Source organism: Mytilus edulis, chromosome 1 (assembly GCF_963676685.1).
Source record: "Mytilus edulis chromosome 1, xbMytEdul2.2, whole genome shotgun sequence".
NCBI lineage: Eukaryota > Metazoa > Mollusca > Bivalvia > Mytilida > Mytilidae > Mytilus > Mytilus edulis.
In genome coordinates, this window is record NC_092344.1 from 111,221,947 (window position 1) to 111,238,968 (window position 17,022).

The window sequence follows — 17,022 nt, forward strand, 5'->3', positions numbered from 1 at the left end:
ATATCCCATATTCCAATTTGATATTATTGAGGAATGGTAGAACCTTTAACACAGGATTTTGTCTTTACTTATTCGGGACTACGGAATTTCGTTTCTTTATATTCGGGGTTTCGGAATCGGACACCCCCAACCCCTAACCACTAAATTTATAGATTCTGGAACTAAAATACCACCAACTATTTCCAGAAATAATTTGAAATTACGGAACTACATGTAAACGTCAAAAACTCAATTCCAATTCCCCTGTACCCATATCATATATACTTACTCTATAGATAGAATCATATACATGTATGTTATCTCATTCTATCCCTAGTTTGTCTACTCTTTGTCAGCATAAAAGCGAGTTTAATATTTTGTAACTGCGACTGTATGATGGTGCTTACAGAAAAGCTTAATTCCCTTTTGCAAATAAAAGCTGCTACCGAATTGCTGATGGAGAAGGAATTGGAAGAAGACATTGATTATTGTGTTGATGATAATGTGCTACCTTTAGAAACACAGACTGCCCTGAAACGACTGAAAACTTGGAAAAGAGCATGCATGTGTGGCGAGAGATTGTGCGGTCTTGCCATGCTCCATGTTCATCGCGATAAGGATATCAGCAGACCAAATTATGATTCTGAAACGATTTGACCGAACCGGACATAGAAAAATTTGGCAAACTCTTCTGAATCGATGTTTGTTCTATGTTCTGGCAGCAGACTCAAATCAGTGATATTTGGATGAGTATATTACATATAAATTTAAATAAAGTTGTTAAAAATTTGGTGTTAGTAAAAGTCTTAAAATATGAAAAATTTATATAAAAAGTGTCCAAATTCAAAACATTATCAAACTCTCTAAAAATGCCTAGAATGCAGGATTTTGCACCATTCATTTCATACCCTCCAAAAAAAATTTCGCCTCGCTTCGCTCGGCTCAATTATTTTGCCTCACTAAAATAAGATGCCTAGTTACGGCCTTGGTAATGGTTTTGCTGTCCACATGTCTTTAACAATTTTCAGCACAGCACAATAGATAAACTATATGTCTGGTCATGGTAAATGAACTCACTTGATTCCATTTTTTATATGGATGATCAGGGATATTTCCATTACGAGCCTTTTATTCGGGATACAATGTTTACCGTCATATGCTGCAGGGAAATGGCTCAATAGCGGTATTTATTTATCATGCTTGTAGATTTCTTTTCTTTCGATTTGAGTCCCAAATAATACCAATGCAACTTATAAGGTAAAAGTCTGAGTCAGTCTTTTCCCGCCATATTTGAAATAAAAAATACATTAAAAAAAAGGAGTTCCATATCAATATCACTTTACTAATGCTCTTCTGATTTAATGTATCAATTTTGAATTCTATATATTGTTTTATTTCAACCGGCTTAGTACATCGATCCTTTAAATTTTTGAAAACGTTGAAATTTCCCCCACTACAATATATTCGAAAAGAAACATAACACATATCTCTGATTCGAATTGCTATTCTGAAACTACCATGCAAAAAAAAAAAAGAAGAAGAAAAATTCATTGATATTATCGGGGTCCTTAGAAACTTATTACTTATACTGGGTAAAAATATAAATATAAATAAACCGTCCCTACTCTCCTAAATTGGAGGTTTTGTCATTGTCTTTAGAACGTTTAAGATATGTAATTTTTTTGCAAAGAAACACAAGTTGTATTTGGAGCAAGGGTGCGCGAAATCACGTTTTGTTTTCAACTTTGATTTTGCACTTTTTGTGCATTTAATCACACCAAAGTCATTTCAAAGTAAAAGATACATCGAATTTAAACTGTAAGCTCAGGTGCACCAATGCAATTTTCTACAATTTCAATATAAATACCAATTGAAAATTGATTATTGTCTAAAAAATAACAGTTTGTTCTTGTAAACCTCGGGAAATCGTGGTACCCGTTTCACAACATAGCCTCAGAACTAGCCGATTACAATATCTTTTCCTCATGAACCCAAAATGAAATAAAAAGCAAATATAAAAGTTAAAGGTATTCTTTTGATTAAATGTATCAGAACATAAACAATATATGAGGGTGGTAATGGGGTACATTTTGTACCTTCATGACGAATAATGGTAAAATTTCTTGCCAAATGACATTAATGGTAATTTTTGGTGCATGACGATAAAATGTGCACTTTCTATTAGACGATAAAACAATCAATTGATTTCGACAAATCACGTTAATTTTTTTCCAAAAATAAAGGTAATGATAATTATTTGAAACCTCTGACAAATCACAGTAAGGATATTTTGACGAATCATGATAAAATTTTCATTCATTTGACACTAACAGGAGCCGAAAAAAACTGTTTGATGCCCGACGGTAAAGGGCATTACTACCCTCATATATAAGACGTCATTCAGGTAAAAGAGAGGCGAAAGATACATTACCTGAGGGACATTCAAACTAGATCATGTATGATGTAGATGATGTAGATCAAAAATAAACTGACAATGTCATGGCTTTAAAAGAAATAGACAAATAATATTACACAAGACATAACATAATAAACAAAAGACTAAGCAACACAAACCCCACCAAAAACTGGGTGATCTCATGTGCTCTGGAAGAGTAAGCAGATCCTGCTCAACTTGTGGCACCCATCGTGTTTAGCCATACTCACATACTTAATTGCCCCTAAATCATGAGAGTTTACACCCACATATCTGTTTCTGGTTTAAAGTATTAAATCTTACACTAGTTATTTTTAAAACAAAATTAAGATTCAAGCAAGTTAAAAGTAAACTTATTCCATATACATGATATTAGGCGCAAAATGTGCACCAGAATTTAGTTACCTTGTTTTGTAACCCCCATTGACATAATGGTTACATTGGTTACATTGGTTTCACACATGGGATAAACTGAACATTTTGAGTCTTTCCAGGTCAAATTGGTTACATAAAAAAAGGGGGCGGGGTCAGGGTAATTATGATGTACATATTACTTTTTATAGGTTTATTTAACCCTGTAACTATGGCAACAACGAGACGGTATGGGAATGGTGGTTACAATGGTTACAGCATGCATGGGAATATCTAACTTATTCAGTCATGGGTATAACAAAAACAAGTTATTACAGTAAATAGCATACTGTTATTGTGGGAATTCTGTCATGAATTGTAGTGAAATAGCACATTACTTATTGTACAAAGAAACAATGTCTAATAATTTTCAGATATCACAGACATTTAATTTGGGTGAACAAGTTTGGTCAGAAACTTTCACATTTACTGCTGTTTGTTTTGTTGTTTAGATCTTGTGTGATTTCAACATGTTTACAAACTTTACATTATTATTTGTCTCATTTTCGTTAAAACAGTTTAGGCACAGTGATTATCAGTTTCTTCAGCCTTGTATATTCCAAAGTATTATATCTACTATACATGACTTTATATTACAGATGTGCTATAGATGGAATCATCTTGCAGACATGAAACTAAGTTTGGAGAATGAAGACAAGATAATAAGTTGTCATTGTACAAGAGCATTCATCAAGTAAGCATCATTTTATGCAAACTTGAGTCTTGAATATGACTAGCTGATTAAAAAAAGACAGTTTATAATGTTGGAAGTTCATAATTTTACATATGAATGGTATAGGAAATTTATTCTGTGTCTAAATAAAGTTTGTGGTTTTGATTTAAAAATTAATTAATATGAACAAAAAATTCCTTTTTTTATTTAGTGGATTCAAATATGCAAATAATTATCTTTGCAGATATGCTGACCAGTATTATAAGCAGGTTAAAAGTGGTAAAATTTATTGCCAGACATGAACCTTTAGATTTGTCATATAGTTCTATTTAAATGAAGAAAAAAAGTTGTTGTCACTTTTACAATATTAATGACATGAATGGGAGAAGCAAATTTTGAATTCAATCAATATACAATAGTCAAACATATATAGTGATTTAAGAAATAATAAAATGATATGCTTGATATCTGATTAATTGGTCATCTTGGTAATGTTTTATGTGTAATTTATGAAAAGTTAAGCCAGCAAGAAAGAAACTCAATTATTTCAACTTACTATTGAAGATGTGCTTTTAACAATCATGTGTTGAAACTTACATGAACCATTATAGACCTGCTTCTTATTACAATATAGAAATTTTCCAAAAACATTTAAGATTTTGAAAAGGACCTTTTATGTGCATAACGTCACAGTACCCAAATTACACCTATTCAACAAAAATAACTGAGGAAATCTTGCATGTTTTCTTTGAGACTAAACAATTTGTATTTTTATGATTTGACATAATACATGTCTTCCAACATAGGTAAATATATTTGTAATATACACAAAATGTTCAGTCTATATCAATAAGATGAAGCATTCCATAGAAAAAGTAAATCACTATGTGACCTGCTCATAAAGTCATCTTTAAAAATGAGCAAATGTTAAATGTGTAACAAGCATCCATTTTTTCTGGATAGTTTGAAGGTCTGTTGAAACCCATTTTTCTGATGATTCAATATGAAAAAATTCAAAAATTAAATTAGTGGAACCATTTACGCAATAATGACACTTCTACAAAATAAACACAGAATGGAAACATTTGTCTGGATCATAAATAAACATAGGTAAAAAAACTGTCAATAGGTGCTATTTAGGTACCGTCACATTAAACATTGTCATTGTGAATTTTATTACTGAAAATTTTGCTAATTATTCATTTGCTAAATTAAACAAAAATTAACAACACACAAAATAACAAAAAATACCCACTATATAGTATGATTAGTAATTAAATCATTTTATTGCTTGCTAAGTTAGCAACAGCATCATTGTTTTCCTGTACAATTAGAAATTTTAATGCAAGAAAGAATTAAAAATAAATGAGAAGAAAGGAATAATACACTATTTTAACTCTTATTAGCTAAATTTGAGACTTTTAAAGTTCATGTGTTTAATATAAGAACTTGGTTGCCTTCAGGGTAGAAATATTTCAAATAACTTGTGAAAGAAGATAATCTATGTTTCTGTGGTATTCTTAAATGGGGTGTATAAGGTGACATGCTTTAGTAGATTGAGACAACTTTCTCAAGTTTAAAAATATATGATTTCTATCAACATGTAGTCATATATATATATTGGTAAAATGTATCATTTGTGTAAGCTGTATATATATATATATATGGTTTCTATCTGTGAAATTCTTGTTGAAAACACAGTAATACTATTTTGACAGTGTCACTAAGTTGTTTAAAGAAAAGTTTGGAAACAATTAAGGTCAAACGTGGGTCAAAAGTTTGTTATACATTTGTATTTGTTGTTATATGACCAATTTATAAATACAAATGTACATATGACTGAAACAAAATTTCTAACTTTTATAAAATATTTTCAACTATAATTTTTATATTACCGATACAGTGATAATGAATTATATAGACAAGGATTATATGGAAAATTTGATGACAGTGAGGATGAAGAAGAAGAGGGAGAGGAGGAAAAAGAGGACGACCATGAGGAGTCGAGTGAAAATGAATCTCCCATTGAAGATGAGGAGAAAATATGTGAACAGGATGAGGAACTAATGAAAGCCATGGGGTTTGCTTCATTTGGAGGAAGTTCAAAGATAGAGCAAACATCAGTAAAGGTATTTATACAATGATATATACACGGTGAGCAGCCAAATTGAAATCAATCTGTTCAATTATTACAATAAAAATATCCATAATAAAAAATTGCTTCATCAAAAATTCTGTTGTAACGAAATACTGTTGCCTTATTGAAACCATAATCAGTGGCGGATCCAGGGGGGGGGGTTCGGGGGTGCGCACCCCCCTTTATTTTTGCCGATCAATGCATTTGTATCGGGACATATGTTTTGCACCCCCCCTTTGCCCTGGGTTAGCACCCCCCCTTTCGAAAATTCCTGCATCCGCCCCTGATAATATATTAGTGTTTTATATCTGCATGTTGATCCTTGTGTTATCCACAGTTTTTACTAAACCAGTGACTAGTGTCTCTCACGGATAAATGATGTCGATTCAATCCTCGTCTTTTTAGCTCTGTAATACAGAAATATAATCCTTGTCTATATACATGTAGCTCTGTGATACAGAAATATTATTTGGTTTTATTTAGATACTGCAGATTTGAACTTTTCCCAAACTTCTCTTGTATCAACATTTCATTGGTACTCTCAAGATATACTGATACCAGTTATTACTAAAACTCTAAATTTACCCACAGCAGTTTTAACTGATTCTATCAATTTTCAACAGAAAATCACAATTGTATATAAACTATATTCAATTGAAGGAATAACAGTTAGTAGAATCCCTAAATTTTGATATACATGTACATATTTTTAATGACTTTCCTATTACTATTGTAGAAAAAGAAGAAGAATCATGGACACAAAAAGAAAAAACAGAGAAAAAGAAGAAATAAGGAGAAGAATGAAGATGAAGGTGTTGTTGGAGATTTACATCCTTATAAGGAACTGGACTTTGATACTGCATGGGAGAGTTACTGGGCTCAATATGGAGAGTATCTAGTATGGGAGGGATGGGTGAACAAATATCCAGAACAAGTCGACTTTAATGAGTACAGAGGCATGCCATGTGTGTCTGAGATAGAAATAACAGCTGATGGAGAAATGGTCATAGAAAAATCTCCTGGTAGAATTGAAGAGGAAGATTCTAAACCAAAGGAAATTTTTCCTGAAGATGCAAATAAAGAGACAAGCACAGACAATGCTAAAGATAATGAAATGTTGGTTCAAAATGAAGAAGAACGAAAATTAACTGAAACAAAAGAAACTGAAAATTTGGAAAACAGACCTGATTCAGCAGGCTATTCTGGATTTCAGACATCTTACAACCGTGCAATAGAATCAACTATGATCAATTTAAAAGAAACAGAGGATCTTAGTGAAATATCTAACTTAGAAAGTGCAGAAGCTAATAATTTAGCCAATCAAAATGTAGAAATGGTTCACATGATGCATTGTTATTCTTCATGTCCAGGTCAGAGTTCACAAACAGAAAATTTTGAAAATGAAGAAGATGAAAACAATGAAGAGGTAACAAATACAGATGATGTTGAATGGCAAGATTTATGGAATGAACATTACACAGAAAATTACTGGTATTACTATAGTCAGTTTAAAGAGGAATTTCAAAAGTTAGAAGCAAAAAATAATACAGTTACAGAAAGTCCATTGATATCTGATGACATTGATTTACATGATGAATGTGATACCTCAGTACCATGTGATGTAAGGTCACTTGACGTCTGTGGTACAACAGTGCAAAGTGGTTCCGCGTCACATGATGCCTGTGTAACGTCAGTTCCATGTGGTGAAGAGTCATATGATAACTGTGATACAACATCAGCACTAGAATGTCAGTCAAGTGAAAATAAGACACTTGAAAATATTTTTGAATCACATAGCTCAGTAGAAGAAAAAAGTAGTGAACATATTAATATTTGCTCTGAAAGTTGTAACCTTACCAAAAATAGCATAAATGATGATCTTACTCATAGTAAAGATTCAAATAATGACACTTCATGTTCAGTTGACAAATGTACTGATTCTATAGGTGATGTTAATGTAGGTTCATCTCAATCCATTGAAACAGAAATACAATGTGTCACTGACTGTGAACCATGTGATGGATCTGGTGGCGGTAAAAGGAAGCATGCTAAGAAGTCAAAAGCTAAAAATTTCTCTTTAGGTTTGTATATTAAAAATAAGTACTTATAAAAAGACAAAACAAAGTAACAATAAGATAATAGAACACAGCAACTATTTTTTTTCATTTTCATTCAAACTTTATTATTTTGTTACCCATAGTTAAAATAGAGGTGATATTACAACAATAATCATAAAAAAATTTTCATTGAGAAAGGTGAGAAAGTTAATTCAATTTTCAGAGTCGAGTAAAGAGAAATAAATCTTAATTATCGGATTCACTTGTATTGAAAATTTCTTAAATGTTCCAAACACAGTTTCTGTTAGCTTTGAACTTTATCGTGAGGTTTTTGCATCTTTTTGTAAACATTCTCATTCATGACACATTTAAGACAGAACATTATAGTTACTTGTAATATATCATGTATATTTATAGGATCATTGGTGAACAATCTAAGAACTAACCCTGATTCTGCAATGGGAAATATAAATGGTAGTGGAGATGGAGAGGATCCTCCTGAGGACAAACCTATAGAACTGCCTCACAGGTAAGATGAAGTCTTGTCTTGCATACCTATGGTAAGTTTTAGATAGGATTTAAAAATGTCTGGCTAGCTTAAATTTTGTGAGGAACATTGAACCTGCATTTTTATCAGATTTCTTGTAACTGTTTCAATTACCTTTAAGTCTAAATAGAATTTCTACTTTTCTGTAACTTTGGTACAATTGTACAACATCTTTTGGAAACTTCTTTTTGACAAAACAATTTAATTTGGACTAATGTCAATGAGGTTGCATATCTCTTTTTGTTTTTTAGCTACAAGATTTTAATTGCAGTTGTATTGGTACTATGATTTGAACTTGTTACTTTAAAGTCATTATCAATTTCAAAGCAGTTTATTATGAAAATATATGCCTGGATAACCATGCATATAAATGTTTTAATAATCTATTCTTTTACAAAAGTTAATATCATTTCAGTCATGAGATAGATGAAGAGACTGAAGGCTACAAGGACAGACTAAAACACCTTGGATTTTCACTGACTGAAGACAATGCCAAGTATGTACCTGGAGAAAAGCTTATAATTTGAGTTACAGGAATGTTATGTTACTTAGAACTGTTACTGCATTGAATAGAATTCAGATAGATAATTCAAAGCACCAATTTAATACAGACTATTCAAAATTGAAATTTATTTGTCTGCAAGTCTAGCAATGCTTTTAACAAAGAATGTAAAACAAATCATAATGCAAATTTCACTTTTAATCTTTTTGGTTTGTAGAATATGTTTTATTGTTCAATAATGTTAATTCAACATTGTATTTATAAGATAAATTATTGGTAGTGTAAGATAAAATCATACCTTTTACCACACTCAAGATGTAGATGAAAACTAGTTTATAATTTTTATTTTTATTTCTGATTTATACAAGTACCATCATATCTATATATTTAATGATAAGTTAAGCTGTCATTTTGTAGGCTATCTAAAAAGATGAAAATCAAAGATGGAAAAGTTAAATACAAACATCGTAATGCCAAGAAATCAACAGAATATGTCAATTTAGGAAAGAAAAGTTCCCATGTAAGGTTTGATAGTGAGGGTAGTCTTCTGCAGTCAAAGATGAGTAAAGTTCTGGGTAAAGCTAAAAATTTCATGGACTTAACAAATACAGAACCTGAATTGCAAGGTCAGCATGACCCTAATCTTCAATTACAATTCCCAGATAACTTTAAAATACTGAATAATTTGGAGGATAGTGACTCAAATGATTCATCTGTTTCTGATAATGAAGTTAAAACAAAAGAAAAAACTGTTGATGATTCAAAAGGAGATTATGTAACATGTGATATCTCAGAAAATAAGCAGATTCAGTCACATGGAGATCAATCAAGTAGCAGCCATCTACCTAAGATAATTACAGATGAACCCGTTGGTATGTCTGAAAACCAAGAACACAACAGTTGTACAGAGACAACAAATACATTATCCTTGTACAATACTGATGAAGTGAACGAGGAACTTAATTTGTATGGGTTCTTAGATGATAATATGGATGATGTTCTTAATGAAACATTTGAGGAGTCAGCTGATGTAGAAAACATGCAACAGAAAAAAGGGAAGAAGAAAAGAAGGAGAAGAAAACAGATGCCAGTTCCAGAAGAAATAGAAAATGATAAAGAATTAAGAAAATACTGGGCTCAGAGATACAGGTTGTTTTCTAAGTTTGATGAAGGGATAAAGATGGACAGAGGTAAGCAATGTAAAGGACTGATTTGTATAGGTATAAGTGTATAGACTTGACTTGAAATAAAAATTTTGGCACCTTTATTTAAAGGGTCTATTTAAGTTCATTGCAATGGAAAGTTTCAGGTATCATTTAGTTATTGCTGTAGATCTTGGTATCTTTACTTTATGATACCTTTGCATCATAAAAAAATCCAACAAAAACAAAGAACACTCACCTACAATAAAATGTCAAGGTCAATCTCAATTGCAGGAAAACATTTTTTTCTTTCTTTCTGGAAACTACACTAGGGGTATTCACAGAAATGCAACTTTGGTACACCGTACATTATTTACCTACATTTCAACATGGAGTTTTCTAAATACCAGAAATATAACATACATAGTATTATATATATTCCTTAGAGTCTTAGCACAGGCACTCGTCTCAGAAAAAAATTTCCTATATACCTTTATATAACACAAGGTACTTAATTCGCGATTTAGAAAATTGTCAGGCGGTGAGGAAATTCTGTTATATGCCAGTTTCTCGGCTGTCAACCCCACTAAAACTTGTTGTGTCGTAAATCTCAATTGATTTATCTTCACAATGGTGTATAACACGTCTACTTTTGTTTTCAGAATCATCTTTAGCAATCCTATCCAAGTATGTCAATCATAATTATTTCGTCTACCGACAATGGATTGGCAATAAATGCGTCACATCTCTTATATATCTCGGTTTCCGATTGGTCAATTTTGTGGGAAAGTCTAAATGATTCTCGGAGTTATCTGATCTTGTTTCATTTCATACGTAAAGTCAAGAGAGAGTCTGAATGACATTGACGTCATGGGAAAATTTGTAACTTATTAGACATACCACAAATAACACTTATTAGATTTTTTTCACAGTATCTTTTACAATTTTACTAACTGGATGATGAGTTCTATTCATACAAAAACTAACAGTTTTTTCTGAAACAATTTTTATAATTAATAATTTACTGCGAGACGTGTATTGCATATTTTTATAGTGGTAGACGAAATAATTACGACTGACATATTTTGGTAGGATTGCTACAGATGATTCTGACAACAAAAGTAGACGTGTTATACACCATTGTGAAGATAAATCAATTTAGATGTACGACATAACAAGTCTTAGTGGGGTTGACAGCCGAGAAATCTGCATTTAACGGAATTTCGTCACCGCCCGACATTTTTCTAAATCGCGAGTTAAGTACCTTGTGTTATATAAAGGTATATAGGGGAAAAAAAAATTCTAGACGAGTGCCTGTGAGTCTAAGACTGAATATATTATACATCAAATGGGGAATCAAAATCATAAGTTGCTATATAAATGTTATTTGTTTGAATTTACAGAGGGATGGTTTTCTGTAACTCCTGAGAAAATAGCAGAACATATTGCAGACAGATGTCGCTCTGATATTATAGTAGATGCTTTTTGTGGTGTTGGTGGAAATGCTATACAGTTTGCTTTTACCTGTAATCATGGTAAGAAAAATCATTATTATTGCAGGGTGTTATACAAGATAATCAAAAAAAAAAACTAATACAGAAATATTTGGATAGCTAAACCAGAGAATGCCAATATGCTGGTCATAATATTTTTTCAACAAATAAACAGTTTAGAAAAATATTGAATAACACATTGTTTATAAAAAAACAGAAAAGAGTGTTGAATGATATACATTGGAAGTGTTTATACAGAATAATCAACAAAGAATATGAGGAGCTATCTATATTTGATTAAATATTGAATTTTGTTTGAACAGATTGATATAGCAAATATTGACATTAATCCCCAAATAATTGTATGATTGTTTTATGATAAAATGCAACTAAATGTTATTGCTTTAAATTTACTAAACGCAACTAAAAATTATTTCTTTAAATTTACTAAACACAACTAAAGATTTTTTTTTTTAAAAGCTTAATTAATCTTTTACTTTTCAACATACCAACATAGTCCAAAATTATTATTTTCAGTAATAGCAATAGATATTGACCCAGTGAAGATAGAAATAGCCAGACATAATGCTGCTGTGTATGGAGTGGAGAACCACATAGAATTCATACAAGGAGACTTCCTGAAGGTTGGACCTACATTATCAGCTGATGTAGTGTTCCTCAGTCCACCATGGGGTGGTCCAGACTACCTCACTGCTGAAGTGTTTGATCTGGAGACCATGATAGAAATTGATGGATATCCTTTTTTGTTGTACAAGAATCAGAAAAATTCTTCAACTAAAACAGAAAGCATTAAGATTTACAGTGGTGCAAGACCAAGCAAAAACAAAATGATTTAAGAAAAGCTTTAGAATAACTATTTACATTATCTCACCAAATACACAATTGTTTGTGGGTGCTCACATACTTTCCCAATCTAATATATACTTAAAATTTGATGAAAAACAAGAATAATGATTTTTTTTTTACAAAATTTGCAAATTTTTCATAGTTAGTTGCCATGGTATAAACTTGTTCAATGTGAAATTTGTTTTTATTTTCTGACACCTTGTACCTTAGTCTAGTATGGACAAGTTTAAGAGTAAGTATGATGACTTAAATAATACTTAAATATTGACTAAATAAGGGCCTTATTGTCCCCACTCCTTTCTTAGATGTAACTGCGTATAGGTTATTAGTCATCCAACCCTCAGTGTTACACCTATTTTAAGTGAATAGCTCTGATACAAACTGTTATCTATAAGTCACACCTTTCCACTATTTACTGTTACATGAATTACAATGATCCACATTCACATCCAATGTTATCTTTTTCAGGACATAAATACCTTTATTTTGATTAATATGTTCATTAATTTTGTTTAGAAATCACATGTGAAATTCATGTTATTGAAAAGACGTCAGTTTTAAAAAAGTTATTAATTTCATTTTTGATCAGGAAAAAATATTCTTTAGAAATAAGCATATGACCTTGAAAGCTCCCATCAAGCAAGATTCTTAGATGATTTGAATTCTGGCTGCTTGACCTTAGTTTATAAACTGTTTATATTATGTAAAAACGTTTTAATTCTAATTCGTAAACTCAAACGAACATAAAATATTAATCAAATAACCACAAACTCTAACATGGGAGACGCCACTTACAGAGACAAGCGCACATTTTATTAAAAATATGAGTATAATATTGTTGAAAGTTCATATAAATACACAGGTATTATGCAGCTTGTACTGGTTTCCCCATACTTGGGGTCTACAAATCTGAAAATAAATAACATAATTAATAATATTATTTATTTGGCAAAATGCTACTGTACACTTGGACTGCAAAAGCTCGAATGACTTTCAACAACCTGAGTTCACTCGTGCATGAACTCAATATCCCAATCGAACCAACCTTACTATAATTAACCAAACATGTGACAACCATAAACAAACATCATTTTACATGTTCGATTTTGTACAACTTTGATAAATACATATATAGTTTTTTGTACTAAAATTTATATCCTTAACTTATAAACATTGAAGATATTTGATGTTGCACAGAAGATCTCAAAAAATATTGTGTACTTTGTTCCAAGAAACACAGACATTGAGCAGGTATGTAGTATAAAAAAATAAGTTTTTTATTCAACAATTATAATCAATATTAAGACACAATTTACAATTATGTGTATTAGAAAGTAAAAGCTACTTATCAATCAAGGCAAGTTTGTTTTATATTATATTTATAATTTTTATACGACCGCAAAAATTGAAAATTTTTTGGTCGTATATTGGTATCACGTTGGCGTCGTCGTCTGCATCATCGTCGTCGTCCGAATACTTTTAGTTTTCGCACTCTTACTTAAGTAAAAGTGAATAGAAATCTATGAAATTTTAACACAAGGTTTATGACCACAAAAGGAAGGTTGGAATTGATTTTGGGAGTTTTGGTCCCAACATTTTAGGAATTAGGGGCCAAAAAGGGCCCAAATAAGCATTTTCTTGGTTTTCGCACTATAACTTTAGTTTAAGAAATCTATGAGATTTTGACACAAGGTTTATGACCACAAAAGTAAGGTTTGGATTAATTTTGAGAGTTGTGGTCTGAACAGTTTATGAATTAGGGGCCAAAAAGGGGCCCAAGTCAGCATTATTCTCGGTTTTCGCACCTTTACTTTAGTATAAGTAAATAGAAATCTATGAAATTTAAACACAAGGTTTATGACCACTAAAGGAAGGTTGGGTTTGAATTTGGGAGTTTTGGTCCCAATAGTTTAGGAATAAGGGGCCCAAAGGGTCCAAAATTGAACTTTGTTTGATTTCATCAAAAATTGAATAATTGAGGTTCTTTGATATGCCGAATCTAACTGTGTATGTAGATTCTTAATTTTTGGTCCGGTTTTCAAATTGGTCTACATTAAGGTCCAAAGGGTTCAAAATTAAATTAGTTTGATTTTAACAAAAATTGAATCCTTGGGGTTCTTTGATATGCAGAATCTAAAAATGTACTTAGATTTTTGATTATTGGCCCAGTTTTCAAGTTGGTCCAAATCGGGGTCCAAAATTAAACTTTGTTTGATTTCATCAAAAATTGAATAATTGGGGTTCTTTGATATGCCAAATCTAACTGTTTATGTAGATTCTTAATTTTTAGTCCCATTTTCAAATTGGTCTACATTAAAGTCCTAAGGGTCCAAAATTAAACTAAGTTTGATTTTAACAAAAACTGAATTCTTGGGCTTTTTTGATATGCTGAATCTAAACATGTACTTAGATTTTTGATTATAGGCCCAGTTTTCAAGTTGGTTCAAATCAGGATCCAAAATTATTATATTAAGTATTGTGCAATAGCAAGAAATTTTCAATTGCACAGTATTCAGCAATAGCAAGAAATCTTCAATTGCACAGTATTGTGCAATAGCAAGAAATTTTCAATTGCACAGTATTGCGCAATAGCAAGAAATATTCATTTGCACAGTGTTGTGCAATAGCAAATATTTTCAATTGCACAGTATTGTGCAATAGCAAGAAATATCTAATTTCACAATATTGTGCAATAGCAAGAAATTTTCAATTGGAGTTATCTTTCTTTATCCAGAATAGTAGTTGAATCAGCTTAAATCATTGTTTTATACAATATACAATGTATATTCACTTTTACTACTAACTGATAAATTAAAACAATCTTTACCATTCAGTGATAACAAGCACCTTTTGTTTCATTTTAATATTTTATGATGTATTTAGATGAGTAGTTATTGTTGCAATGTTGCAAACTCCATTAGAATTTTGAATTGAGATCAGTTTTGGAAAAAGGGAAAGGGGGATGTGAAAAAAAATGGGGGGGGGGGGGGGGTAAATTTTTCCCATTTCAGATTTCATAAATAAAAAGAAAATTTCTTCAAACACTGAGAGGATTAATATTCAACAGCATAGTGAATTGCTCAAAGGCAAAAAAAATATTTTAAGTTCATTAGACCACATTCATTCTGTGTCCGAAACCTATGCTGTGTCAACTATTTAATCACAATCCAAATTTAGAGCTGAATCCAGCTTGAATGTTGTGTCCATACTTGCCCCAACCGTTCAGGGTTCAACCTCTGCGGTCGTTTAAAGCTGCGCCCTGCGGAGCATCTGGTTTATTTCATTACATCATAATAGATATATTCCTTACATGTAATTTTTCTTCTTTCAAAGGAGAAGGTATGATAAGCTTTCTGATCGGCCCCCTATTTTAGTGACAAATTAATTTCTGTACAATAAAATGACTACTTCATTTGCAGTAAGCTTTAATTTAATATTTTATGGTGTTGCTAAGCAACATTTGTGTTGCTAGGCTCAATTCAAACCTTGTAAAAAAAAAGGATTTATCACACATTGTATTATAATGTAACACCCTTATATGAACACAAACATTGCTAGAGTCATACTTTGGACAAAAATCACTTTTTATTAACTGTTGTTAGGGAAAATTTCTGTTGTTAGGTTGTTGCTAAGCATCTTGTAAACTCAAATTGAAGTGACTATTCATTTGTAACTTCAAGTTATTCTCAAACCAACCATCTTATCTTGAAATATGGTTATTTGTACAGATACAGCATTTCATATGTGGTTGTTCTATTATCTAATAAAAACGGTTGCTGGACAACCTTCTTTTTACCAGAACATATAAAAAACATTTTTATTCTAAGTTTCTATACCAAGGCTAACAATGGTATGAATTAAGGCTTCTTTTAAGAGGGGGCCAAAAAACGCCCCTTATCATACCTTCTCCTTTGAGTGTGGATGTAAATATTTTGATTTTATTGTGTACTGTTTACATAGTTGATACTGAACATTTTGTTTTAAATATCAAGAAGTGATTATAGGAAAGATAAGTTGCCAATGTATGACTGACTGTGTAAGATAATCATAGAAAACTATTCATTTTGGCTTTATTCTATATTTTCAGTTAACAGTTATAGCTGGACCTGGGGGAAGAGTAGAAATAGAACAAAATATCCTGAATAAAAAGTTAAAAACAATCTGTGCCTACTATGGTGAACTGATACTGGATGGAGAGGCATATGATGCCCAGGAATCAGGTGATGACATCAAACAAAATGATCAGCAAAATTTAATAGCGATTTCCAAAAATGTTGAGCCATGCATTGAAGTGAATCATCAAGATGAGCAAAATTTTGGAGAAACAAATAACTCAGATAAGGTTCTCAATGAAGTGAGACAAAGTGAACAGAAGGATATTGATAATATAGAAGATACTATTGCTGGGAAATTTAGTCCTGTGCAAAGTGAAAATACTGTTAATATCAAGCATAAAGATTAATATGGAAATAATATTCTTGTGAAAAAAGAAGAAAAGGAAAACAGACAATCAATTTAAATTGATTTAAATTGATTGCATCTCTTTTCTCATTGAACATCGTCAGTCACATATTGAACTATAATTTTTTTTAATTTTTTTTATGTTGCAGTATACCTACTTTGTAGACCAAATTATTAATGAAAATTTTTATAGAAAAAGTATTTAGTAAATTTTTTATGATTGTTTGTACATTTATAGAAAAATAAATGTTAAGGATTTAAGGGCATTTGTGTCCTTTATTCTTTTTAAGCTCGTCAGGTTCTTCTTATAGGTCATTTA

At 31.2% G+C, this 17,022-nt stretch overlaps 1 protein-coding gene across 1 annotated transcript; it reads left to right on the top strand.

The window, feature by feature from the left end:
- The first annotated feature begins 1,660 nt into the window (after window positions 1–1,660).
- On the top strand, window positions 1,661–16,756 carry LOC139499669 (trimethylguanosine synthase-like). The gene is made up of 11 exons (XM_071288426.1): window positions 1,661–1,797; window positions 3,424–3,518; window positions 5,401–5,626; window positions 6,371–7,715; window positions 8,109–8,220; window positions 8,654–8,734; window positions 9,158–9,930; window positions 11,286–11,417; window positions 11,913–12,129; window positions 13,415–13,493; window positions 16,330–16,756. Exons 2-11 carry the CDS (start codon window positions 3,424–3,426, stop codon window positions 16,702–16,704), a joined length of 3,435 nt encoding a protein of 1,144 aa, XP_071144527.1. The 5' UTR covers window positions 1,661–1,797; the 3' UTR covers window positions 16,705–16,756.
- Window positions 16,757–17,022: the final 266 nt, after the last annotated feature.

Excerpts from the sequence above, each read along its gene's own strand:
- LOC139499669 (XM_071288426.1), top strand. The coding sequence starts at position 3,424 with ATGTGCTATAGATGGAATCATCTTGCAGACATGAAACTAAGTTTGGAG. Across the intron at positions 8,221-8,653 it reads CCTATAGAACTGCCTCACAG|TCATGAGATAGATGAAGAGA; the intron begins GTAAGATGAAGT and ends ATATCATTTCAG. Across the intron at positions 13,494-16,329 it reads GAAACACAGACATTGAGCAG|TTAACAGTTATAGCTGGACC; the intron begins GTATGTAGTATA and ends CTATATTTTCAG.